The sequence below is a fragment of the Eublepharis macularius genome, chromosome 17, assembly GCF_028583425.1.
Source record: "Eublepharis macularius isolate TG4126 chromosome 17, MPM_Emac_v1.0, whole genome shotgun sequence".
Lineage (NCBI taxonomy): Eukaryota > Metazoa > Chordata > Lepidosauria > Squamata > Eublepharidae > Eublepharis > Eublepharis macularius.
The window spans coordinates 9534629-9556290 of NC_072806.1; the positions used below are offsets into that span (position 1 = coordinate 9534629).

Consider the following 21662-nt stretch of genomic DNA (forward strand, 5'->3'; position numbering starts at 1 on the left):
GCTTCAAGCCACCAGCCAAATCCCGGGCAGTGAATTTTTCTTCCTCCTTTCCAGCCGCCGGGCAACGTTAGCAGCATTCGCTTAATTAACTGTGGCAATTTTTAAAGCATTCTACTTCAGCTCTTCTGAATGAAGTGGCAGAGCTTGTTCACAGGGTGCCCCATTAGCAGAGATAGAATCTTCCCCCCTGAAATGGAAGAGGTGAATAATTTGTCAAGGCTGCTCCTGCTCGGTATGGGAACGTGCAAAGCACCCTATTAATATTTCATCCAACCTGGATTTGTTTGGCTAGTTCCCCCCCCCCCCCGCCCGTGCTTCTTCAAACGAGGACAAGTTTGTTAGAACACATGTGATGATGCTATGAGCCGATGCCTGAACATGCTTTCTTGACACTGTAGGATCGTATCATTGATTTCTGGAATAAGGGACAATAAGAATTGCGGAGGGACAGAGGTTGGTTTATTGATTATTCCTTTGGCGCACAGGAATAAAAAAATTACAAACATTAAATATAAACGTCCAGGGGAGAGGGGCTTTTCAGCCAAGCTGTACCCAGACATGATGGGCAGGTGCCTAGCCTTCCCTCGGAAGGCCCCTCGGATTAGCTTGTTGTATTGTTTTTGCTGCGAGTGCTGTCTTAAGCTCCAGGGATGGTGAAGATCTCAATGACACTTGGAAGCTAGGTCAAAAAGAGTCCAGTAGCACCTTTAAGACTAACCAATTTTATTGTAGCATAAGCTTTTGAGAATCAAGTTCTCTTCGTCAGATGCATGATACAGAGACTGGTCAAATATAGAAGAGGAGGGAAGAGAAGGGGAGGAGAGAGAAGAGGCATTTGGGGGGGAGGGTGCAACCAAAACATTCCTTTGCTAGTATATGTAAACATCTCCTTTTGGTGTGTGGATCAGTTGGCTTCAAAGGAGTTTGCCCTGTTAGTTTGTAGCAGCCAAACAGCTAGACCATCCAATTCCAATGCAGTATGAGCCTTCGATAACCACAGCTCTCCTTGCCAGATGCATCTGACAAAGAGATCTGTGGTCCCCGAAAGCCCACGCCAGGTGCCACTGAGCTCCCCCAGACCCCGAATCTGTAAAGGAAATCTGTTACCTGTGATAATGTGATAAGCATTCATAGTCCCTATTCAGTCCCAGCTTGACAGAGTCAAATTTGCATATGAATTCCAGTTCAGCAGCCTCCCGTTGGATTTTGTTTTTGAAAGGTTTCTGTTGAACTACAGCGACCTTTAAGTCTTTGATGGAATGTCCTGGTAGATTGAAGTGTTCTCCCACTGGTTTCTGGACGTTTCCATTTCTAATGTCAGATTTGTGTCCATTTATTCTTTTGCGTAGAGGTTGGCTGGTTTGTCCAATGTAAAGAGCAGAAGGACATTGTTGGCACATGAGGGCATATATCAGATTGGAGGATAAGCAGCTGTAAGAGCCAGAGACAGTGTACAGGCACCTGGCGTGGGCTTTCGGGGACCACAGATCATCACAGGAGATGTTTACATATACTAGCAAAGGAATGTTTTGGTTGCACCCTCCCCCCCCAATTGCCTCTTCTCTCTCCTCCCCTTCTCCTCCCTCCTCTTCTATATTTGACCAGTCTCTGTATCATGCATCTGATGAAGAGAACTTGATTCTCAAAAGCTTATGCTACATTAAAATTGGTTAGTCTTAAAGGTGCTACTGGACTCTTTTTGATTTTGCTACCACAGACTAACACAGCTAACTCCTCTGCATCTATGACCTTGGAAGCTAGAGTAAAGGGGACTCTCAGCTGGAACTAGCCCAGGTATGATGGAAGGGCGCCAGGCCCTATCCTGTCCTTTATCTGATGGGCTTGTGGTATCTATAGCAAATTTATGGGGGAAACCTGTTCAGTCAATGGCAGTGTTTGCCTGTGAATATTTTCACAGGTGAAGTTGCAATTCAGGATGCTTCCAAAATCTTCCTCATTCAGATTTCTTTCTGGTGTTCCGAATTACTTGGTCTTGTTTCTGAAGTAGGAATGAGCATTAGGCATTCTCAGATCTGTAATGTTTTCTTTCTAAATTTTGCATGTGTGCAGCTCGCCACAGCTCCCAGTTCCTTCATCTCCTAAGCATCTTTTGTCTCTTTTAAGTGGCGGATGTGGCAGATTAATAGAACAGTGCTTTTTAGCACCCTAGGTGGGTGTGCACACGCATCGAATCGAGATTCTTTGGTGGGGCGCCCAAGTACTGTAGCATTTCAGTGCATGAGAATGAACTCAAAGAACAGAAGGCTGGGGCAATAATTGCATACAGTCCAATTCTGGAATTGTTTTTGGACATTCTCATAGTTGAACCAAAAGTGAAGGAGGAATAGAATGCAGTGCAAAAAATAAATAAATCATGTGCGACGAAGGAATGTAACAAGGGAAATTTATTTGTCCCTTGTCAATTATCTCTGATCCTTTCTGCCTCTGATCACACAGAAGTGGAGAAGTTTGTGATGTACATTAGCATGTTGACCAATGCAAGTTTTACACTTGCAACACAGCCCCTGATGTAATGAGAGCCACATTAAGCTCCTTGTATGAAAACAACCCTTGTCTTAAATGTTAAAAAAAAGAGTCAATTGAGAATCACATGCAAACGGCTGATGTTTGCGACAGATCAAATATCTCTGTAGCTTTCTCAAATGACCTTTCTTTAATGATGTGTTCTGAAAGGGGAGCGATCTGTCCCCCCCACCACAGCACATCCTTCAACACTGCCCCCTCCAGCAAATGTCCACCTTTTTTCAACAGCTGCCATTTCATAAACTGCATTCTTCAAAGTATTGATTTTGGGCAAGTGGATTAAGTTAGAAGCAGACAGAAAAATGATGGTTCATGCATGCCTTGTTTGTACTGATAAGAAGGCGGCCGGGGGTGGGGGGATGTAGGAGAATTGAGTGATGATTCCAAGCTAGCTGTGAATGTGTTTCTAAGAGTGCCAACGTTGCCAATTGCCAGGTGGGACCTGGAGATCTCCCAGAATTACAAGTGAACTCCAGACTACAGAGATCATTTGGAGAACATGGCTGCTTTGGAGGCTGGACTTTATGGCATTATACCCCACTGAGGTCCCTCCCCAAACCCCTCCCTCCCCAGGTCCCTCCCCCCAAATCTCCAGGGATTTTTCAACAAGGAGTTGGTAACCCTAACTGAAAAATATGTGTGTCGGGGAAGGAATCCAGACTAGGGCTAGTACATTTCAGCATATTAGTTAGGGTGAAGACAAAAGGCAGGTTAACATCTGCTGGTGGTCCCTGGCCCTAGGAAGGTTCACCTTGTCTTAACCAGGGCCAGGGCTTTTTTGGCTCTGGCACCAACCTAGTGGAACTCTCTGCCTGTGGAAATCCAGGCCCAGTCTGATTTATTATCTTTCCACCAGGCTTGCAAGACGGAGATGTCCCACCAGGCAATATGGTGGTTGAGGGGGGCAAGCCACCAAACCGGCCTCCTACCAAGAGAGTTTGTCTCCCCCCCCCCAGACTGTTTTCCTCTGGTAGCAGGCCACCCTGCCCCATGGATCTGTCTAATGTCTGGTGGATGTGCAGTATGGGCGTGCCTGTCTTATATAGATTTTATTGGTTGACTGAAGTTTTAGTTTATGCTACCATGTTTTTACTGTATTTATTGCATTTTGTGATCCACTCTGAGCCCACTTGCGGGGAAAGCGGAATATAAATAGAATAGAATAAAATAAAATAAAATAATAAATTAACAGTTTATGTTTTAAACGGACTGTCTTACAACTATATACATTTATGGAAGGCCACTAAACGCAGACATTGCAGTTTGAAAGAAATTGCCATTCTTTTTACCTCAGGTAACAAGAGAGCTGTCCCAGGGGCTCAGAACAAGCACGAGGTACAAAGAGCCCTTAAGAGAAAACAATAACAGCAATTATCCCAAATCCATATATTTACAGTGCTCAAGTGCTCAGTCTGCCACAGTGGACATTACTCAAGAGAAGACCTCTACATTTGAATATTGCTTATTTGAGAAACGTCCTTCGCTATTATGGATTATATTTCTGCTTGATTTGGACTGTTCTCCAAGTACTTCATGGCTTTACACCACCGTTGATATTTATATGATGATAGTATTTGCACTGAGCACTTGAGCACTTTAAATATATGAATTTGGGATAATTGCTGTTACTGTTTTCTCCTAAGGACTCTTTGTACCTCATATTCTTTTTACCTATCCAAAAGGGGTGAAAAACACACAATTGGAGGGTAAGGGGTCTATAGAACCCCGATTCAAGAGAATAAATAGTAATAATTTAATTATATAAATGTATGTGATTTAAACTGATGTGCTCCAATAAATACAGAAATACAAAATATATAGACTATTCCTATAATATATTTGACTCCTATAGGAATAGTCTGTCTATATTTTGTATTTCTGTATTTATTGGAGCACTTAAATTATTACTATTTCTTCTACTTGAATTGTGATTCTTTAGACCCGTTACCCTCCAATTGTGTGTTTTTCACCCCTTTTGGATAGATTACCTTTGGAGGAGTCTCTGTTTTTGGTTATTCTTTTGACCTAGCAATATTCTGATTGTGTGTGTGTGTGTGTGTGTGTGTGAGAGAGAGAGAGAGAGAGAGAGAGAGAGAGAGAGAGAGAGGTCTGCCATGTTAAATCAATTCATGCTTCAGGCTAATCCATTTTTCTCAAAGTTTGGATCAATTGAAAAAGTGTTCCACATTAATCAAGCAGCAGGTTTTAATAATTTTTTTTAATGCAAGCATTTATAAAAACTGCCAATGGCAAATGTCGTCTTAAAAGAAGTATCGCCCTTTAAGCGGGGATCTTAGAAGAGGCATTTTCCTTTATCTGTCTCACAGAGAAGGGAATGCCTCTTCAAAGATGATGCTTGCTATTTAAACACGTGTTTTTCATCTAAGTTGGAGGAGCTTTCCTCCAACGTATGTGACCCTTCCACTCAAAACAACCATGTAACTTGCAGGAAAGCTCCGTAGTTTGGAGAATGTCTTCAAAGGCTGTAAAGTTGGAGTGGCAGGTACATGTCTTACCAGGGCTTTTTTCCTTGGGAAAAGAAGTGGTGGAACTTATTGGGTTGTCCTCGGAGAAAATGGTCACATGGCCAGTGGCCCTGCCCCGTCCAGACAGAAGGGAGTTTAGATTGCCCTTCGCGCTGCGGAGGGCGATCTAAACTCCCCTCTGTCTGGAGATCAGGGGGTGGGGCCACCGGCCATGTGACCATTTTCACGAGGTTCCGGAACTCCATTCCCCCGCATTCCTGCTGAAAAAAAGCCCTGTGTCTTACAGTGCAATCCTAACCAGAGTTAGCCAGTCAAAGCCCATTGAAATCAATGGGCTTAGCATGGAGTAACTCTCTTTAGGAACTAGATGCATCTGACAAAGAGAGCTATGGTTCTCGGAAGCTTATGCTACAAATAAGCTGGTTAGTCTTAAAGGTGCTATTGGACTCTTTATTTTCCTCCTTAGGATTGCACTGATAGTGTGGTTTTTGTTTGCTATGCAGATTTATGCAAATACAAGCAGTTCATGGACTGTTCACCGAAGGGATGGGGAGGAGCCCAAATCATAGCACTGTAACTATGAAGCCTGTTTGTCTTTTGCAAACATTACATGAAGAGCCTTTAAAAAAAAAAAACTTCAGATATTCAAGGTGAATATGTAGCAATACACTTCAGGCCTGGTTGCTAGGAAGTCTATAGCAACAACATTGACAAAGCTGTCACAGCCCAAGAACAGACACAAAGTCAAACAGCCCGATGCTGGGGCGGGGGGGGGGGGGAGATTAGGAAATATCTAGCCTGGAGCGTCTGAGAGTTGAAAGGCGCAGCTCACCCAGCTGAGGAATCAAAGCCGATAGCGAATCATTCGGCTGGTTGAGGGAAAGTTTCAAAATGTTTGGCTAGGCTTTTGAGTGGGTTAGAGAAACTGTATGAGGAAGCGACATTGAAGTGGATTTGCCCAATCCAAATCCACATCAGTTGCCCCAGGAGGGACTGCTTGAAAGGCTGGCCACGAAAAGTTTCAGTGGCTAAAAATGGGTTTGGAGGGCTTTGCTGGATATTTTCAGATCCTACCAGTTATCTGGGCAATGTTCTTGATTTAATCAATTCTCTGTGGGACTGGCTTGCACAAATGCTGTGGATCTTCCTGAACAACGCATTTCTGTGGTGCATTTTCTTGGGATAGACAATTTTCTAAACAAAATGCTGAGCTTAATTTCATTGCCCTTGTGGTTGATGTTTTAGCAAGCCATAGCAGCCCTAGACACAGACGGGATGGGGTCTGGAACCTCTAAAGCCTCCAATCCCATAGGAGCTCTAGAGGGGTGGAACCTCCAAATCTTCCAATCCCAAGGGAGTTCCAAAGCCTCCAATCCCATGAGAGTTCCGGAGGGGTGGATCCTCCAAAGCCCCCAATTCCATGGGAGGTCCAGAGGAGTGGAACCTCCAAATCTTCCAATCCCAAGGGAGTTCCAAAGCCTCCAATCCCATGGGATCTCCAGAGGGGTGGACCCTCCAAAGCCTCCAATCCCATGGGAGCTCCAGAGAGGTGGACCCTCCAAAGCCTCCAATTCCATGGGAGTTCTGGACGGGTGGAGCCTCCAAAGCCTCCAATCCCATGGGAGTTCCAGAGGGGTGGAGCCTCCAAAGAGACTGGCCTCAGGATGGGCCGGGCCCTTCATATAAGATAAAGGGAAATAGACCAAGGAGGATCTTCTGGCTCCTTCTTCTCAGATTGAAAGAAGCAAGGTCAGGAGAAAGACAGAGGACAGGGGTGAAAGGGAACCCCCTTCCCTTAGTCTGTGGACTGGGGGTGGATATGCACTGTCCCCTGCTGACAAGAATCCTCTACAATCTGTTTGCCTGAGGCAGAAGAAGCATGCTGAGTAGAAATCTCACTTCCCTAGTACATTGATGGCTCTCTCTGGCCAGTCCACAACACACACACAAAACCACCCCAGGTGAACGTTAGCATGCCTTGTGGGTGTCATTTTAATTAACGTGAATTTTTCCGAATCAATTAACAGTCAGGCAGGGAAAGGATTTCACCCATGGCTAATTTAATCTGTCTTCTATGGAACACCTACATAAGATTTTTTTTTTAAAGTTGGGCAAGCCATTCTCTACAGAAGTCGCCTCCAAATCCTGATTGCTACTGTGGGGAGCCAAAGATCTGGAGTGACCAAAGACTTCTCTCTCCTGAAATTCTTTAAGAACATTGACCACCTTGGCTTTGAACATGTCTTGCAGTCCTTGGGATATTCATTTAAAAAGCGGGACCTCTTCCAAGATGTCAGGCCTTAAAGCATCGGTGTTTGAAGATGGCTCATCAGAACTGCCATAGGGGAGAGCAGAAAGGTTAGAAATGCTAAGCTGGGCGTCTGCAGGTGGACTAGATAACCCTGCTCTCAATCTTAAACTGCTCATCTCTCATTAGACACTTAAAAACATTTGGGTATTTGCAGGCGTTCAATGGGATGCTTAGAAAATGAGCACGTGTGTACATATGCACAGAGGAACCTGTCCCCCTCTCTGAGTCACAAACTTCAGCTTTACAGATTGAGGAGAAGAATCTGCTGTTATTGAGATATCTTTTAAGCATACGATAGGCTCTAACATCTTTCCCGTAAATGACTCTTTCCTGGCATGACTTCCTTTGGGGGCTGATGAGAACTGTTGCTTTCACAGCTCCCGGAATTGAATCAAAAGGCCTAGAAAGTGACAATTTCCATCCATCTCATCAATCCAGTAAATTTCAAGCATGCGCCAACTGCCGCTGGTTGCCTATGTGACCAACACTGCCAATCCTCTCAAAATGTGACTTGCTTCCAATTGCAAAGAAATAATCAGTACGAGCGTACCGGGTGCTCAGCTCGAGAGAAAAACAACCATTGCAAGACTTCAGTTTGTGGAGGCTTCCCCCGCCACAGAGATTTTGTTTTAGATGTATGCAAATCAAAGCAGATTACTTGTTTAATGGATCAGCTAAAAACTCTGAAGATCGGTAGACCTCTTATTTCTTTAATTCTAGCGGCAAACCTCATTATTATCCGTGGCTAAAATCATTGATACTCAACCTACCAGACCTTTTCTCTGCAGGGTTCACTAACTATATGCGCAGCCCAGCTGGGGATATTTTCAACCCGGAGCACAACCAAGTCAACCAAGACATGACTCACCCTCTGAGTCACTACTTCATCACCTCTTCTCATAACACCTACCTCATGGGGGACCAGCTGATGTCTCAGTCCAGAGTCGACATGTACGCTTGGGTTCTGCAGTCTGGATGCCGGTGCGTGGAAGGTAAGGACTCTGAAGCACATGGCTCACAAAACCGCAAATTAACACTCCCTCCCACCCTGTACTCTCTGGAATGACCTATGCGTTCCATGGCTTATTGTTTCCATCTAGTCCTCAAGGTGTTCAAACTGTTGAGAAGTTCTGGCTGTACCAAAATCCCAGAAAGCTTTATTTCACTGTAAAGATTTGCCATTCAGCGATTCTGAAGGGTCTTTGCAAACATATTCCTTCAAACGATTGCTTCTACACATGGGGATATTAGAGACTATGGTAGTGGAGAGTGCTGTCAAGTCATAGCTGACTTATGGCGACCCCTGCTGGGGTTTTCATAGCAAGAGATTAACAGAGGTGGTTTGCCTCTGCAACCCTCGTCTTTGTTGGAGGTCTCCTATCCAGTTACTAACCAAGGCCGACCCTGCTTAGCTTCCAAGATATGAAGTGATTAGGTTTGCCTGGGCTATCCCATGTTATTTTATAATGACTCTAAAGAAAGAGAGAAAATGATTGCCCTGCTTTTGGCTACTCTACCAGACTGTTTATCAGAAAATCTAGGCTGCTTCCACGCAGAGGATTTTCTTCCTCCTGGAGCACTATTGGAGGGGGGGAGGCATCCATCATCCATTTGTCACTCTCAATATAACAGTCTCTTTTCCTGCCACAAGCCCCTCACAGCCATCATTCTCCCCTCCCGCTTGCCACTGGATGGCCTTTGAGGGTAATTGCTATAGTGCTATAACACTGTATTGCTATAGAAATTAGCACGTCTTAAAAATCAACAGCCCTGACCTGGATAGCCCAAGCAAGCCCAGTCTCGTCAGATCTCGGAAGCTAAGCAGGGTCAACCTTGGTTAGTAATTGGATGGGAGACCTCCAACAAAGACCAGGGCCGCAGAAGAAGGCAATGGCAAACCTCCTCTGTTAGTCTCTTGCCATGAAAACCCTGCCGTGGTTGCCATAAGTCAGCTATGGCTTGAGAGCACTCTCCACTATCAAAAGACACAAGGAAAATGGTGGGCATGAGGGACCGACAGAGGAAATTGAGCAGAAAACTGCTGTGCGGCGGCTCTGTTGCCAATGTGTGTGCCTCTGCATTTCAAGCAGCAATGCAAGAAACACAGAGAATCCTTCCAGGGTGAAGAAGCCCTATTCAGTGTTTTCTATATGAATGAAAGAGTGACTATTTATTTGAAAGTAGCCATTGAGACTAAACCTTGGATGATGAACAACTTGTGTTAATCAGTCATGTAAACGCTCTCGTATTAATTGTACTAATGTTGGTATAATAAAGAGTTCACTCGCTCACTTTTTCCAAGCAAAAGATAGCCTGCAGGCAGGTGGGGAAAGTCTGAAATGATGTTCTCAGTGTTCCTTCTCTCTTTTGGGGCAGTTGACTGTTGGGATGGGCCAGATGGGGAGCCGATCGTCCACCACGGCTACACCCTGACCTCCAAGATCCTCTTTAAAGATGTGATCGAGACCATCAACAAATACGCCTTCATCAAGAGCGAGTATGTACTTGCCTGGCTTTTTATCGTCCGCAACGGGTCATTTGCAATGCAATCCTAAGTGACGGACTTCAGCGGTCATAGAAGCTTGTAACTTTGCTTAGGACTGCATTAACTAGGACTTACTTCCAAGTCGACCTGCTTGGGATTGCTCCTTAAGCTAGAAATAAAGACGTCCCTGATTTGAATCTGTTCTCTTCCACAAACTCAACAGGAGTCACTCTCCCTCAGTCCTCTGCCTGTAATTATGAAGGTGCTTCCCTACCTTACAGAGCTGTTGTGATGTACACAAAGTGCAAATTGTTGTTACATGCAGGGCTTTTTTTCAGCAGGAGCGCGGTGGAACGGAGTTCCGGAACCTCTTGAAAATGGTCACATGGCCGGTGGCCCTGCCCCCTGATCTCCAGACAGAGGGGAGTTTAGATTGCCCTCTGCACCACAGAGCGGCGTGGAGGGCAATCTCAACTCCCCTCTGTCTGGAGATCAGGGGGAGGGGCCATCGGCCATGTGACCATTTTCTCCGTGGGTAACCCACTGAGTTCCACCACCTCTTTTCCCAGAAAAAAAGCCCGGGTTAAATGCAATTGTAGTTAAAGTTCATAGCTATTGATGGGGAACCATTATGCCCAACTGTGTGTGTGTGTGTGTCGGGGGGGGGGGACTGAGCAGCCAATTTAGATTTCCCCCTTTTCAGGTCTGAGAAATTTTCCAAGGCAACAAACCATGGTGATTACAAAAGTATAATGTTTATTTAGAATAATAAACTCAATGCAACATTCTTACAGCTGAGTGCATAACTATAAGTTGTCAGTACCTGCATTTATACCTTTCCAGCAAGACAAAACAATGTTGTTTACAGTACAGAGGATCTCAGAGATTTCTATAAAGTTCTTCAAATTATCAAATCAAAGTTACATGATTTCCTTAATATGCCAGATTAACAGGTCATGGCTGCCATTTAGGGAGGCCACCATAATAAAAACATTCTGCATGGCAAGCATAATTTCATAACATAACTTGGGAAGGATGCCCAAGGCCGGGGCTAAAAGTTGTATACATAAACCATTATAACTTTTGGTGTGAAATTAAAATCAACTTACAGTGCTTGCTGAGCTTTTTGAGGTATTTACATTGTTATTGTTAATTGTGGAAACAAGAATGTTAATCAGAAAAGGGGCAGAAAGGATTCGTTCACAAGCAATGGATTTTAACAGGGGCTTCCCCAGATTCTCTTTGGAGTAAGCAGAGGAAAGAGCCTCCCTCCACCCTACTTCTTCCTCCCCTGGATTTGGTATCTTGGAAGCTTCTTTTCACACGGTCTCAGGTGCCAGAAGCCCTGAGAAATGAAGTCCTCGGGGCAACAGACATTAGGCTGTTTGCCATCCTGTAGGGGACTACATTTCCCAGGGTTCCTGGCATCTCAATAACAGTCAAAACTGCATTCCAGATACTGGGTCGGAAGGTGGGTGGGCAAGGAAAGAGTATTTATTATTATTTATTTCAGTATATTTCTATTCCACCCTCCCCGCGGGCAGGCTCAGGGTGGATTACATCAGTTAAAACACACAGGCACAACACTAACAGCAAGTCTAAAACTCACAAAAACCATAAAACATTTTAAAATCTCAATCTAAATATTAAATAAAATAGCAAATCTCAAGAGGCGGCAACCACAGTATAGCTCTTACTTATCTGCACTTGGATAAAAACCCCATAGGCAATATTGATGCAATTTCTGGGTGTGATTATCTGTTAAGCTGTTAAAAGTGCATGGAGAGGAGTGCTGGGAATATCAGCAGTGTGTGGACCAGGGAGGCAGCTAGAAGAGGGTTTGAAGGAATTTTTGAGTTTCAGTATTGGGCTCAGGAAAAAAACCCAATTTAAAAAAAATCAAAATAAAAAAACCCACCAATTTTAGGCAAATGAGCACATTTGTCAAGTTCAGTTCTAGACTGAAACAGCGGGGTTGGGTTTGTTACCCATCACTAGCCCAAGTTATCATACATGCCAGACAGTCCTCCATATGAAACCAGTGGACAGTCTTACATGTAGGAGAAATGAACAAGCAAGAAGGAGGGAATAAACTTGATTAGGGCAAGATCCAGGGCTTTTTTTCAGCAGGAACGCGGTGGAATGGAGTTCCGGAACCTCTTGAAAATGGTCACATGGCTGGTGGCCCCGCCCCCTGATCTCCAGGCAGAGGGGAGTTGAGATTGCCCTCCGCTCCACTGAGCAGCATGGAGGGCAATCTAAACTCCCCTCTGTCTGGAGACCAGGGGGTGGGCCACCAGCCATGTGACCATTTTCTCCGAGGTCAACCTACTGAGTTCCACCACCTCTTTTCCCAGAAAAAAAGCCCTGGCAAGATCTAATATTTCTTTAGAGAGTCAGAGCCTGTGGGCTGGCTCAGATATTTGCAGGGACTGATCTTTTGGGATGGCTGGTGCTCACATACCCTTCCCATATTTCATTCTTTTCCAGTTCACTTGCAAGCTTTGCCTTTTTTGCACGGGCAATTTTTGCCATGTTCGGCCCCATACCTCTTCAGATTTTCTTCTGAATTCCAGACTATTAACTCCCCCTTCAGATTTCCATGCAGCATTTCAAGGGGTCTCTTCTGAGTTTCCTCCCCGAGCAGAAAAGCCTTGATTAGCAATTGCAGAAAAGACACAGGCAGAAAACTCGGAAGAGAGAACCCTTGACATGCTTATGAGCAGCCGGCTGACAGCTTGCCCGCCTGCCCCCGATTCTGGCTTGGCTTGGCTTGGCTTCATCCCTTGCCCGAAAAGGCAGGGTGTGAAGTCAAGTAGCATAGAGAAACAGTGGCCCAGATGGAAGGACTCGAGCCTGCTCAGATGGAATGGGATTCGCTGCGTCCAAACCTGCGGCAGAACTGCCTGGTACATTCGTTTGCAACGTTCAGCCCTCTGACAGAATAGTTCAGCATTCCTTTCTTTCTGACCTTTTTATCTTTTCCTTCCTCCAAGAAGGCTAAGAAAGTGTGCTCAGCTCTCTCACCTTTCTCATGTTTACTGCACCCCTGTGAGGTTGATTAGGCTGAAAGATAGTAGCTGATGCAAGGTAACCCACCCTGTGAGCTTTGTTGCTGAACTTGAATCCGGCCCTCACTGATCAAAATCCAGCTCTCACTCCAATTGCTAAATTACAATTGACAGGATTATTTGTGGGTGGGGAAGCTGTGACTGTTATCAAAGTGAAATAAATTCTGTAGTGTATATATATTAAGAGGTGTGTAGGGAAGGTGCTGTAGTGGTTAGAGCGTTGGATCTGGGAGACCCAAGTTCTATTCCCCACTTTGCCATGGAAGCTTGCTGGGTGACATTGGGCTAGTCACACACTCTCAGTCTAACCTACCTTGCAGGGTTGGTTGTTGTCAGGATAAAATGGAGAAGAAGAGAACAGTGTTGCAAGCTGCTTTGAGTCCCTGTTGTGGAGAAAAGCAGGGTATAAATATCTGAATACATCAGCAGGCAGGGATTTTTTGAGTCACAACAGGAGAACTGAGAAGTCCCAGATGCAAAGTCGATGTGTAATGCAATATGGATATGACTGGTTCAGTGTGGATCACGATCGGTAATCTCTTGCATTAGACAGCCAGCAGGGGTTTGCCTTTAGTGGTTCCGGCAGAGGCTCATCTTGCATCCGCTTTCCCTCGTAACCTTATTGCTGAGCCCCGAGCCTCACTGAGTGCTTTGAAACACCTAAGCTTAGAGAATCCAAAAATAGATCCCCAAACCCAAAGGGAAACCTGGAGGCTGATTGATTTGGCTTATGAGGCCTGTCTTTTATAGCGTGCTGCCAAAGTGGTTAGGCCCGGTTAATGAATCTCCTCTGGCAGGAGGCCACTGCTTTCTCTGTGTGTGGTTTGTATTCTAAATATGTTCGACAACAGAAGCTCTAACACAACCCAAGCAAAAATTATCTAGCCAAAACACACAATCTGGGCTCTCTCTGTGTATGTGTGTACGCCTCAATTCTGCCGGAGGGCAGAAAAAGCGTAGAATAGAGTATTGGGTTTTTAACCCTTCTGCTTACAAATGTGTGGGCAATATCTGCCGGACTGTCTGAAGCTGAGCAAGATTTTAAGTCCTTTCTTTATTAATTCAATTCCACCCCCCTCCCACTCTTCCACCAAGGAGTTCAGTGGTTTCTCACTTTATCCTCACATCCCTACAATTTTATTCTCATGAGATGACCACTGGCCAAGGCGCCTGAGTGAACTTTGTGGGGATTTGAACCCAGGTCTGCTGCTCTAACCACTACACAATACTGACCCTCCAATGGGCAAAGGGTGGGGCTTCCATTCTCTGTTTAACTCATTTCCCCTCTTTGTAACAACGTGGAGCATTTTATGGAGCACTTTCAAACGTTCGAATTGTGTTTCACCTATACTTTGTTGCTGTAATCCATACAACTGTCGAGTACAGTAGCTCCATGTTGTTGGTAGAGAGTGCCATCAAGTCATAGCTGACTTATGGTGACCCTACTGGGGTTTTCAAGGCAAAGAGAGGTGGCTGCCTCTGCATAGCAACCCTGGCTTTCTTTGGTGGTCTCCCATCCAATTGCTGATCAAGGCTAATCTTGCTTAGCTTCCAAGATCTGACGAGATTATTACCCATATTGTTGAGGCTGAGAGTACATGACTTGTTTAGTGATCTTATACACTAGTATTCCCTTGTTGCACCTTACAACAACCCTGTATTGTAGTCCTGAGCTAGTGTTCCCATGTTGCAGGAGGGGTGTAAAGTGGGCTTAATAGAACTAAACAAAGTACCAATTTGCAACCCCGAACTAGACTAACTGCCAATTTGCAACCATCCCCCACACCCTTTCTAGCAAAACCAGAATAAATTATGCAAACCAAAATGCACAATTACCTTCAGTTTGCATAATTTATAGAGGGTGAGCTTTCTCTTGGCCCCCGAATGATAACCTTCTCGAATGTGGACTAAACCCAGCAGCCCTGGTGGCCGGGCAGTAGTTTGTAGCGTGACACCATTTGCACCTCTAGCACAACTAATTTACTCAGAGTTGCAGAGGGAGTCGTTTTGGGCAGGCGCTGCAAGGCAAGCAGCAGAATCCAGCCACGGAGGGTGTCCAGCGCATGGCGCTCCGTCTGCCCTTTTCCATTTGGGTGGCTTGGCAGCTGATTGCAGCGGCCCCGGCTGCCTGTGCAGGGAATAAATTGGGCAGTATTTGCTGCTGGATCCCCAGTCTTATTTATGAGACACTTTATCTCGGTTTTTATCACTTCTGAATATTTCAACATTTGCAAGAGCTTTTTACGTTTAGGCAAAAAGAAAGGGGGTGGGGGTGGAAGAGGGAGAGAACAGGCCACAAAGGCCTGCCGCTCTCATAAATGTGATAATTAAGGGGATATCATCAAAGGTCTGCTCAGAACCTGCTAGCGAATGACAGTCAGCGTCTGGCTTTTTGCAGTGCGTAAGTTTAGATAGCGAAAGGGATGAAGCCAGTGGGTAGTTTGTAGGTACGATAAGCTGCCATGATAGGAGGGAATGGGGGAGCAAACATGAAATAAAACAGGAATCCAGACATCTTTAAAAATGGGGGTCTTAAAGACATGAGATTTAAAGACAGGTACCACGGCACTCCTGTTTTATTCTACTTCTACAGACCACCACAGCTACTCCTTGAGAATTTATCTCAGGAAAAGCAAGAGCCAGTTTTGGGCAGTGGTTAAGAGTGGCAGGACTCTAATCTGGAGAATCGGGTTTGATTGCCCACTCCTCCACTTGAAGCCAGCTGGGTGACCTTGAGTCAGTCATAGCTTCTCAGAGCTCTCTCAGCCCCACCCACCTCACAGTGTGATTGTTGTGGGGATAATAATAACAAAGTTTGTAAACCGCTCTGAATGGGCATTAAGTTGTCCTGAAGGATGGTATAAAAATCAAATGTTGTTATTATTATTAAAGCTGGGAAGTACACTAGGGTAGATCACCAAGCAGATCTGGAAGAGGTTCAGAAAGAGGGCGACCAAAGTGATCCAAGGGAAATAAAGGCCAAAGTGTTTGGGCATTGACCACTTAGAACAAAAGATTACTAAAGGCAGAGGGTGTGTGTGTGTGTGTAAAGTGCCATCAAGTCACAAATGATTCACGGCGAAGGGGCTTCCAAGGCAAGTGAGAAGCAGAGGTGGTTCGCCGTTACTTTCCTCTGCAGAGCCTTCAGGGGTGGCCTCCCATCCAAGTACCAATCCTGCTTAGCTTCCAAGATCTGACGTGATTGGGCCATATTTATTTATTTTTATTTTTATTTTATCGTATTTGTATTCCGCCCTCCCCGCGAGCAGGCTCAGGGCGGGTAACAGCATTAAGAACATTTAAAACATTCCATATAAAACATTTAAAACCATCCCGCCTTCCCTCCCTGACAGACATGATAGATATTTATAAAATGATGTATCGGGTGGAAGAGGGGAACAGAGAAATTGTTTCTACTTCCTCCATACTGCACCCAGTGAAGTTGATTGGACTTGCAGAACAGAGTTCTTCTTGATTCTATACGTAATTATCTTGTGGGGTGGTGGCCTCAAGCTCACCTGGTTTTAGATGGGGATGGAGCATAGTGGTTAAGTGGTGGGGTTGCGAGTCAGCACTCTGCTGGTTCGAATCCTGCCTCCGTCAGGCAGTAGCCTTCTTTTTGTGCATTCACTGCCATAAGCTCAGCAGGTGCCTTTGGGTAATCCGCTCCTCTCAGCCGCAGCTCCCCAGCTGTATTGTGGGGATAATAATAACACTGAGCTTGTTCACCACTCTGAGTGGGGCACTAATTTGTCTAGAAGAGTGGCATGTAAACTTAGTTACTATTATATATGTGTAGTTATTTATTTATTTATTTCAATTTTTATTCCGCCTTCCTTGCAAAGCAGGCCCAGGGCGGATTACAACAGATAAAAACATATTTATAATAACTTACAGCATAAAAACCATTTAGAATCAAACAAATAGCTCAACAGTACACGATAAACATTGATATACAAAACCGCATTAAACAAGTTAATGAAGAAGAGGGTTGAATGGAGCCTCTCTGACCAGAAGCAGTGTACCTCTGAATACTACTTCTGAGGGGGGGGGGGGCGTGAACAGCAGAGGGAAGCTTTAGAACTTGCAGGTGCTTCTGTGGGAAACAAGACTGGACTAGTCTGACTGGTTCTGATCATATAGAGCACTTCTTATGTTCTGTTGTGGTTGAGTGGTCAAGGGCAAGATTCAAAGCAGGCAGCCATCTGAGGTGCCAAGTTCAGGGTGTGCCCATCACAGGCTGACCACTCACCATCTGAAACAAATAGCGCAACCTGTTTTTACAATGTAACCTTCTAATGTAGGGTTGCCCGGTCCCCTTACCCTCCTGTTGGGAGGGGGGCCTGGCACTCACTTTGTTTTCGCTCCTCGCACCTGTGTGATGATGTCACTTCCTGGAAGTGAAGTCATCACACGGGTGCGGGAGCGTGCATGTGCATGCATCAGGCTGATTTGAGCACCAAATGGACCCGATTTGCACTGCCCAAGAGTGCACTTGGGATGCCTGTTCCCTCACCTTTCTCCCCCATGGGCGAAGTAAGTGGTGGCAGGTGGCAGAGGGTGGGAGCAGGAGATCCCCTGTCCCCACCGGGGGACCAGGGATCCCTATTTCCATCACTGACAGTAGCACTATTGAATACTCATCGATTCAATGCTGGCATGCAGCTGAGTTTCAATTATTCATTCAAAATCTGTGATCTACACTTTTGTAGGCAGATCCAAGCGCATGACTGCATCGTCCACCAGTGGGACAAAACAAGGACCCCCTTGAATGCACATTTTGAATGTTTTGCTTCTGTCCCTTTCCTTCCTTCTCTTAGATACCCCGTCATTTTGTCCATTGAGAACCACTGCAGTGTTACCCAGCAGAAAAAGATGGCCCAGTATCTGACCGAAATCCTGGGAGATAAGCTGGACCTATGTTCGGTTGTCAATGAAGATCCCACTCATCTGCCTTCCCCAGAGAGTCTAAAAGGGAAAATACTAGTCAAGGTAAAAATTACTTCTTTTCGTTTATAATTGAACAAGATTCAGGTCCAGTAGCACCTTAAAGACCAATTAGATTTCCAGGGTACGAGCTTTCAAGAGTCAGGGCTCCCTTTGTCAGATACAAGAAGTGGAAAAAGGAAGGCATCTTTATCATCCAGGCAGAGGAATGGGAGGGGCTTTGTAAATTAGAGTGTCAGGAAGTTAGCTATAATACATGTTGTAGTTAGCTTAATAGAGCCTGGGTGCGAAGTGCAGAAAATTAGCATTTGTAATACAAGAAAAATCAATATGTTCAACCCTGGGGGATCCTTTGCTCCAAATCTGCAAATAAACTCAATTTCAGCAATAATGTGTCGTAATTTTCCTTTGAGGTTTCTCAGCTTGAGAACTGCTGCTCTAAGGGCAGTGATGGAACGCCCTGGCAGATCGAAATGTTCTCCTACTCATTTTTGAATACTGTGATTTTGGTGTCGGATTTATGTACATTAATTCTTTTGCGAAGGAACTAACCTGTTTGTCCAATATAGAGAGTCGAAGGCCATTGCTGACACTTGATGGCATATGCAACATTGGAAGATGAAGAAGTGAATGAGCCTGAGATGGCATACCTGGTGCAATTGGGTCCAGTGACTGAGATGTTGGAGTGAATATTTTGGGGACACAGTTGGCACCTTGGTTTATTGCAGGCCCTGGGTCCAGAGTTTGTGTCAATGTGGGAAGTGCATTGTTGTAAGTGAGGAGTTGTTTAAGGTTGGGGGGGGCTGCCTGTGAGCAGGAAAACGTTGGCCTCCCTATGCCTGTGAGAGAGCACTATCATTATCCAGCATAGGTTGCAGGTTATTAATGATGCATTGAACTGGTTTGAGCTGGGAGCCGTATGGGACTACCAGTGATGTTCTGTTGTTGTTCCTTTCGGACTTGTCTTGTAGCAGGTCATTCCTTGGTATCATTCTGGCTTTGTTGATCTGTTTCTTTACTACATCCGGTCGGTATTACAACTCCAGAAATCTTTATTGTAGATTATGCCAGTGAGAATCTCTGTCCGATGGATTGGAGCAAATGTGGCCGTAGCGTAGAGCTTGGCTGTAGACACTGGATTGTTTGGTGTGTTTCAGAGGCACGTAGATATATTGGGCGATCAGTTGGTTTTCAGTATAAGGTAGTTCTTAAGTCTCCGTTATGTATTTGTACAGTGGTGTTTAGAAATTGTACTTGCTGTGTGGATTGATTCGTGGTCAGGTTGACGGTGAGGTGGAAACTGCTGGTGAAATTCCGCCGGCGCTTCTTTCCCATGTGTCCAGCTGATAAAAATGTCATCAATGAACCTCAAGTCAAAGAGGGACATTAGCTGGTGGGAGCCATGGATATGTTGGCATATTGTGGTGCTACATGGGTGCCCGTGGCTGTGCCCTTGATCTGAAAAAATAAATCATCACCAAATCTGAAGTAGTCGTGGGTGAGGACAAACTTGGCAGAGCTGGGTAGCAAGGTCAGCTGTGGCGTTGTTGGAGAAGGTGTTACGCATGGCTTGTATACCATCTTTGTGGTGGATGTTGGTGTACAGAGATCCGTTCACGGTGGCTGAAATGGTGTTACCCAGAAGATTGTCAACAGATAGTATTTTTCTTAGAAAGTCTGTGGGGTCACGCATGTAACTGGGGGCACCGATGGCATAGAGGCTGAGAATGGAGTCCACATCTCCAGACACCCCTACGGTGATGGTGCCTATGCCCAACACAATAGGACAACCTAGGCTGCCGGGCTTGTGTATTCTGGGCAGAAGATAGAAAATGCCTGGTCAAGGTTCCTGTGGTGTGTCCATATAGATTTCTTCTTGTATGAATGTGGGTAATTCCTTTATAATCCTGTTTAGTTCTTTTTTGATATTTGTGAGTGGGATCTGAGGAGAGTCGTTTGCAGGGCTTTTTTTCTGGGGAAAGAGGTGGTGGAACTCAGTGGGTTGCCCTGGGAGAAAATGGTCACATGGCTGGTGGCCCCGCCCCCTGATCTCCAGACAGAGGGGAGTTTAGATTGCCTTCCGCGCCGCTCCAGTGGCACGGTGAGCAATCTAAACTCCCCTCTGTCTGGAGATCAGGGGGCGGGGCCACCAGCCATGTGACCATTTTCAAGAGGTTCCGGAACTCCATTCCACCACGTTACCACTGAAAAAAAAGCCCCGGTCGTTTGTAGAAAATAGCGTTGGAGAGTTCTCTTTCAGCCTTCTGAATGTAGTCAGATTTCTCCATAACGGCAACTGCTCCCCCTTTGTCGGCTTCTTCAATTATGATGTCTGGATTGTTTCTGAGGCCGTTTATTGAATTTCTTTCCGCACGGGCGAGGTTGTATTGTGAAAGATGGTGTTTCTTGATCATGTCAGTTTGGGCTTGGTAGTAAAAACATTCTGTGTAGAGATCTAGAGTGGCATTGTACCCACCAGGTGGGGTCTACACAGAGTCCTTTTTTCTGTAGAGTTGGGTGGGTTGGAGAGATAGCAGTTGTTCTGCCAAACTAAGAGTGCATTTTGAAAGGTTAAAGATATAGCTGGAAGAGTTGTTTCATCCTGCAGCATGCAAGAAGCCAGGAAGAAGGTTTCTTGTCTTTCTGTTTCTCCAGGGAGATGAGTTGCGATTTGTAGATGGTTTGCTTCTTTTGCAAAAATCCTGGTAAATTGGCTGATTCTTTACAGAAATGTCCAGTTCAGCAAGGTTCTCTTTAATCTCTTTCTGTTTGCAATACAAGACGCTGATCAGATGTTTAAGCAGTTTCTTGGAGAAAATGCTTTGTTCACGTACAAGTTCGCAATTTGTTCTCTTTTTGCAATCCTTTCCTCAGTCCTATGAAATAGACTACTATTATCAGCATACTGGAGGGGGCACAGAGGCTGAGAGAGAGTGGGTTATCTAAGAATCTCTCTACAAAAAATACCTCGGCGCATGTTTGTCAAGTGTAGGGAGATGCGATGTTAGCCAGGAAGCATAGTTTAAAAAGACAGAGCCAGCAGAGATCGTTCATCAGAGGATTTGTTAATTTCATCTTTGCCTCCCCAAAGGCTCTGTCAATTTCACTTCTCAAGTCTAAAACTGTGTGGGGTCACAACCAGAGGGCAGTGAGGAATGGAAATGGGCTGGAGCTGCTTTCTAGAGCCAAGCTTGGACCTGGAGAGGTTCTGACAGGCTGAAGTTTCCCTTCTGGCATTTCACAGCTTGTTCAGACAAAGCCTTTGTCCTGCTGCCGGCTCTTTTTAAATTACCCTTCTTGCTTAGCTTCTGAGATCTGACAAGATCAGGCTTGCCTGGGCTATCCAGGTCAGGGCCCTTTTCTCCTTACTTTACTAGAAAAACGTGAATGTTCTTTAGTGCATTATCAGTAGTTGAAAACATAACTTGATGGCTGCCATGTATAAAACTTTTCTTCTCCATGTGCGTATGTTGTTTTCCATGCCAGAGACAGGGAGAAAGGCAGAACTCTGAAGAATGGTGGTGCTAGCAACTCAGCCGAGCTGAGGCGCAAGGTCTCTTCTAAGTGAAACAGCTTATGCATGTTGAATCTTCATGCCAGATATCCAGAGCCCTTGTGGTTGTTCGACAGGCGCCATAACTAAGCCCATCTCCACAGGTTTCCGCCGCATTTCACTGAGATGCGGAGCCCTTTCTCAGTGGTACAGAGAAGCTTCAGGCCTCACTGGTGTCCATTTTCAATCCAGCTTAATGGCACCTTGATAGAATGTTTCTGGAGGGCAAAAATAGGGAGAAAAATTACCCAAGGGCAAGGACCCG

At 45.2% G+C, this 21662-nt stretch overlaps 1 protein-coding gene across 1 annotated transcript in view; it reads left to right on the forward strand.

The window, feature by feature from the left end:
- The window catches only part of PLCH2 (phospholipase C eta 2), a 390171-nt gene that overhangs the window by 292104 nt on the left and 76405 nt on the right, over nucleotides 1-21662 (forward strand). The window contains exons 8-10 of the mRNA XM_055001428.1: nucleotides 8130-8333; nucleotides 9718-9838; nucleotides 17718-17889. Coding sequence (XP_054857403.1) covers nucleotides 8130-8333; nucleotides 9718-9838; nucleotides 17718-17889 — 497 coding nt within the window. The remainder of the gene's footprint in view (nucleotides 1-8129; nucleotides 8334-9717; nucleotides 9839-17717; nucleotides 17890-21662) is intronic.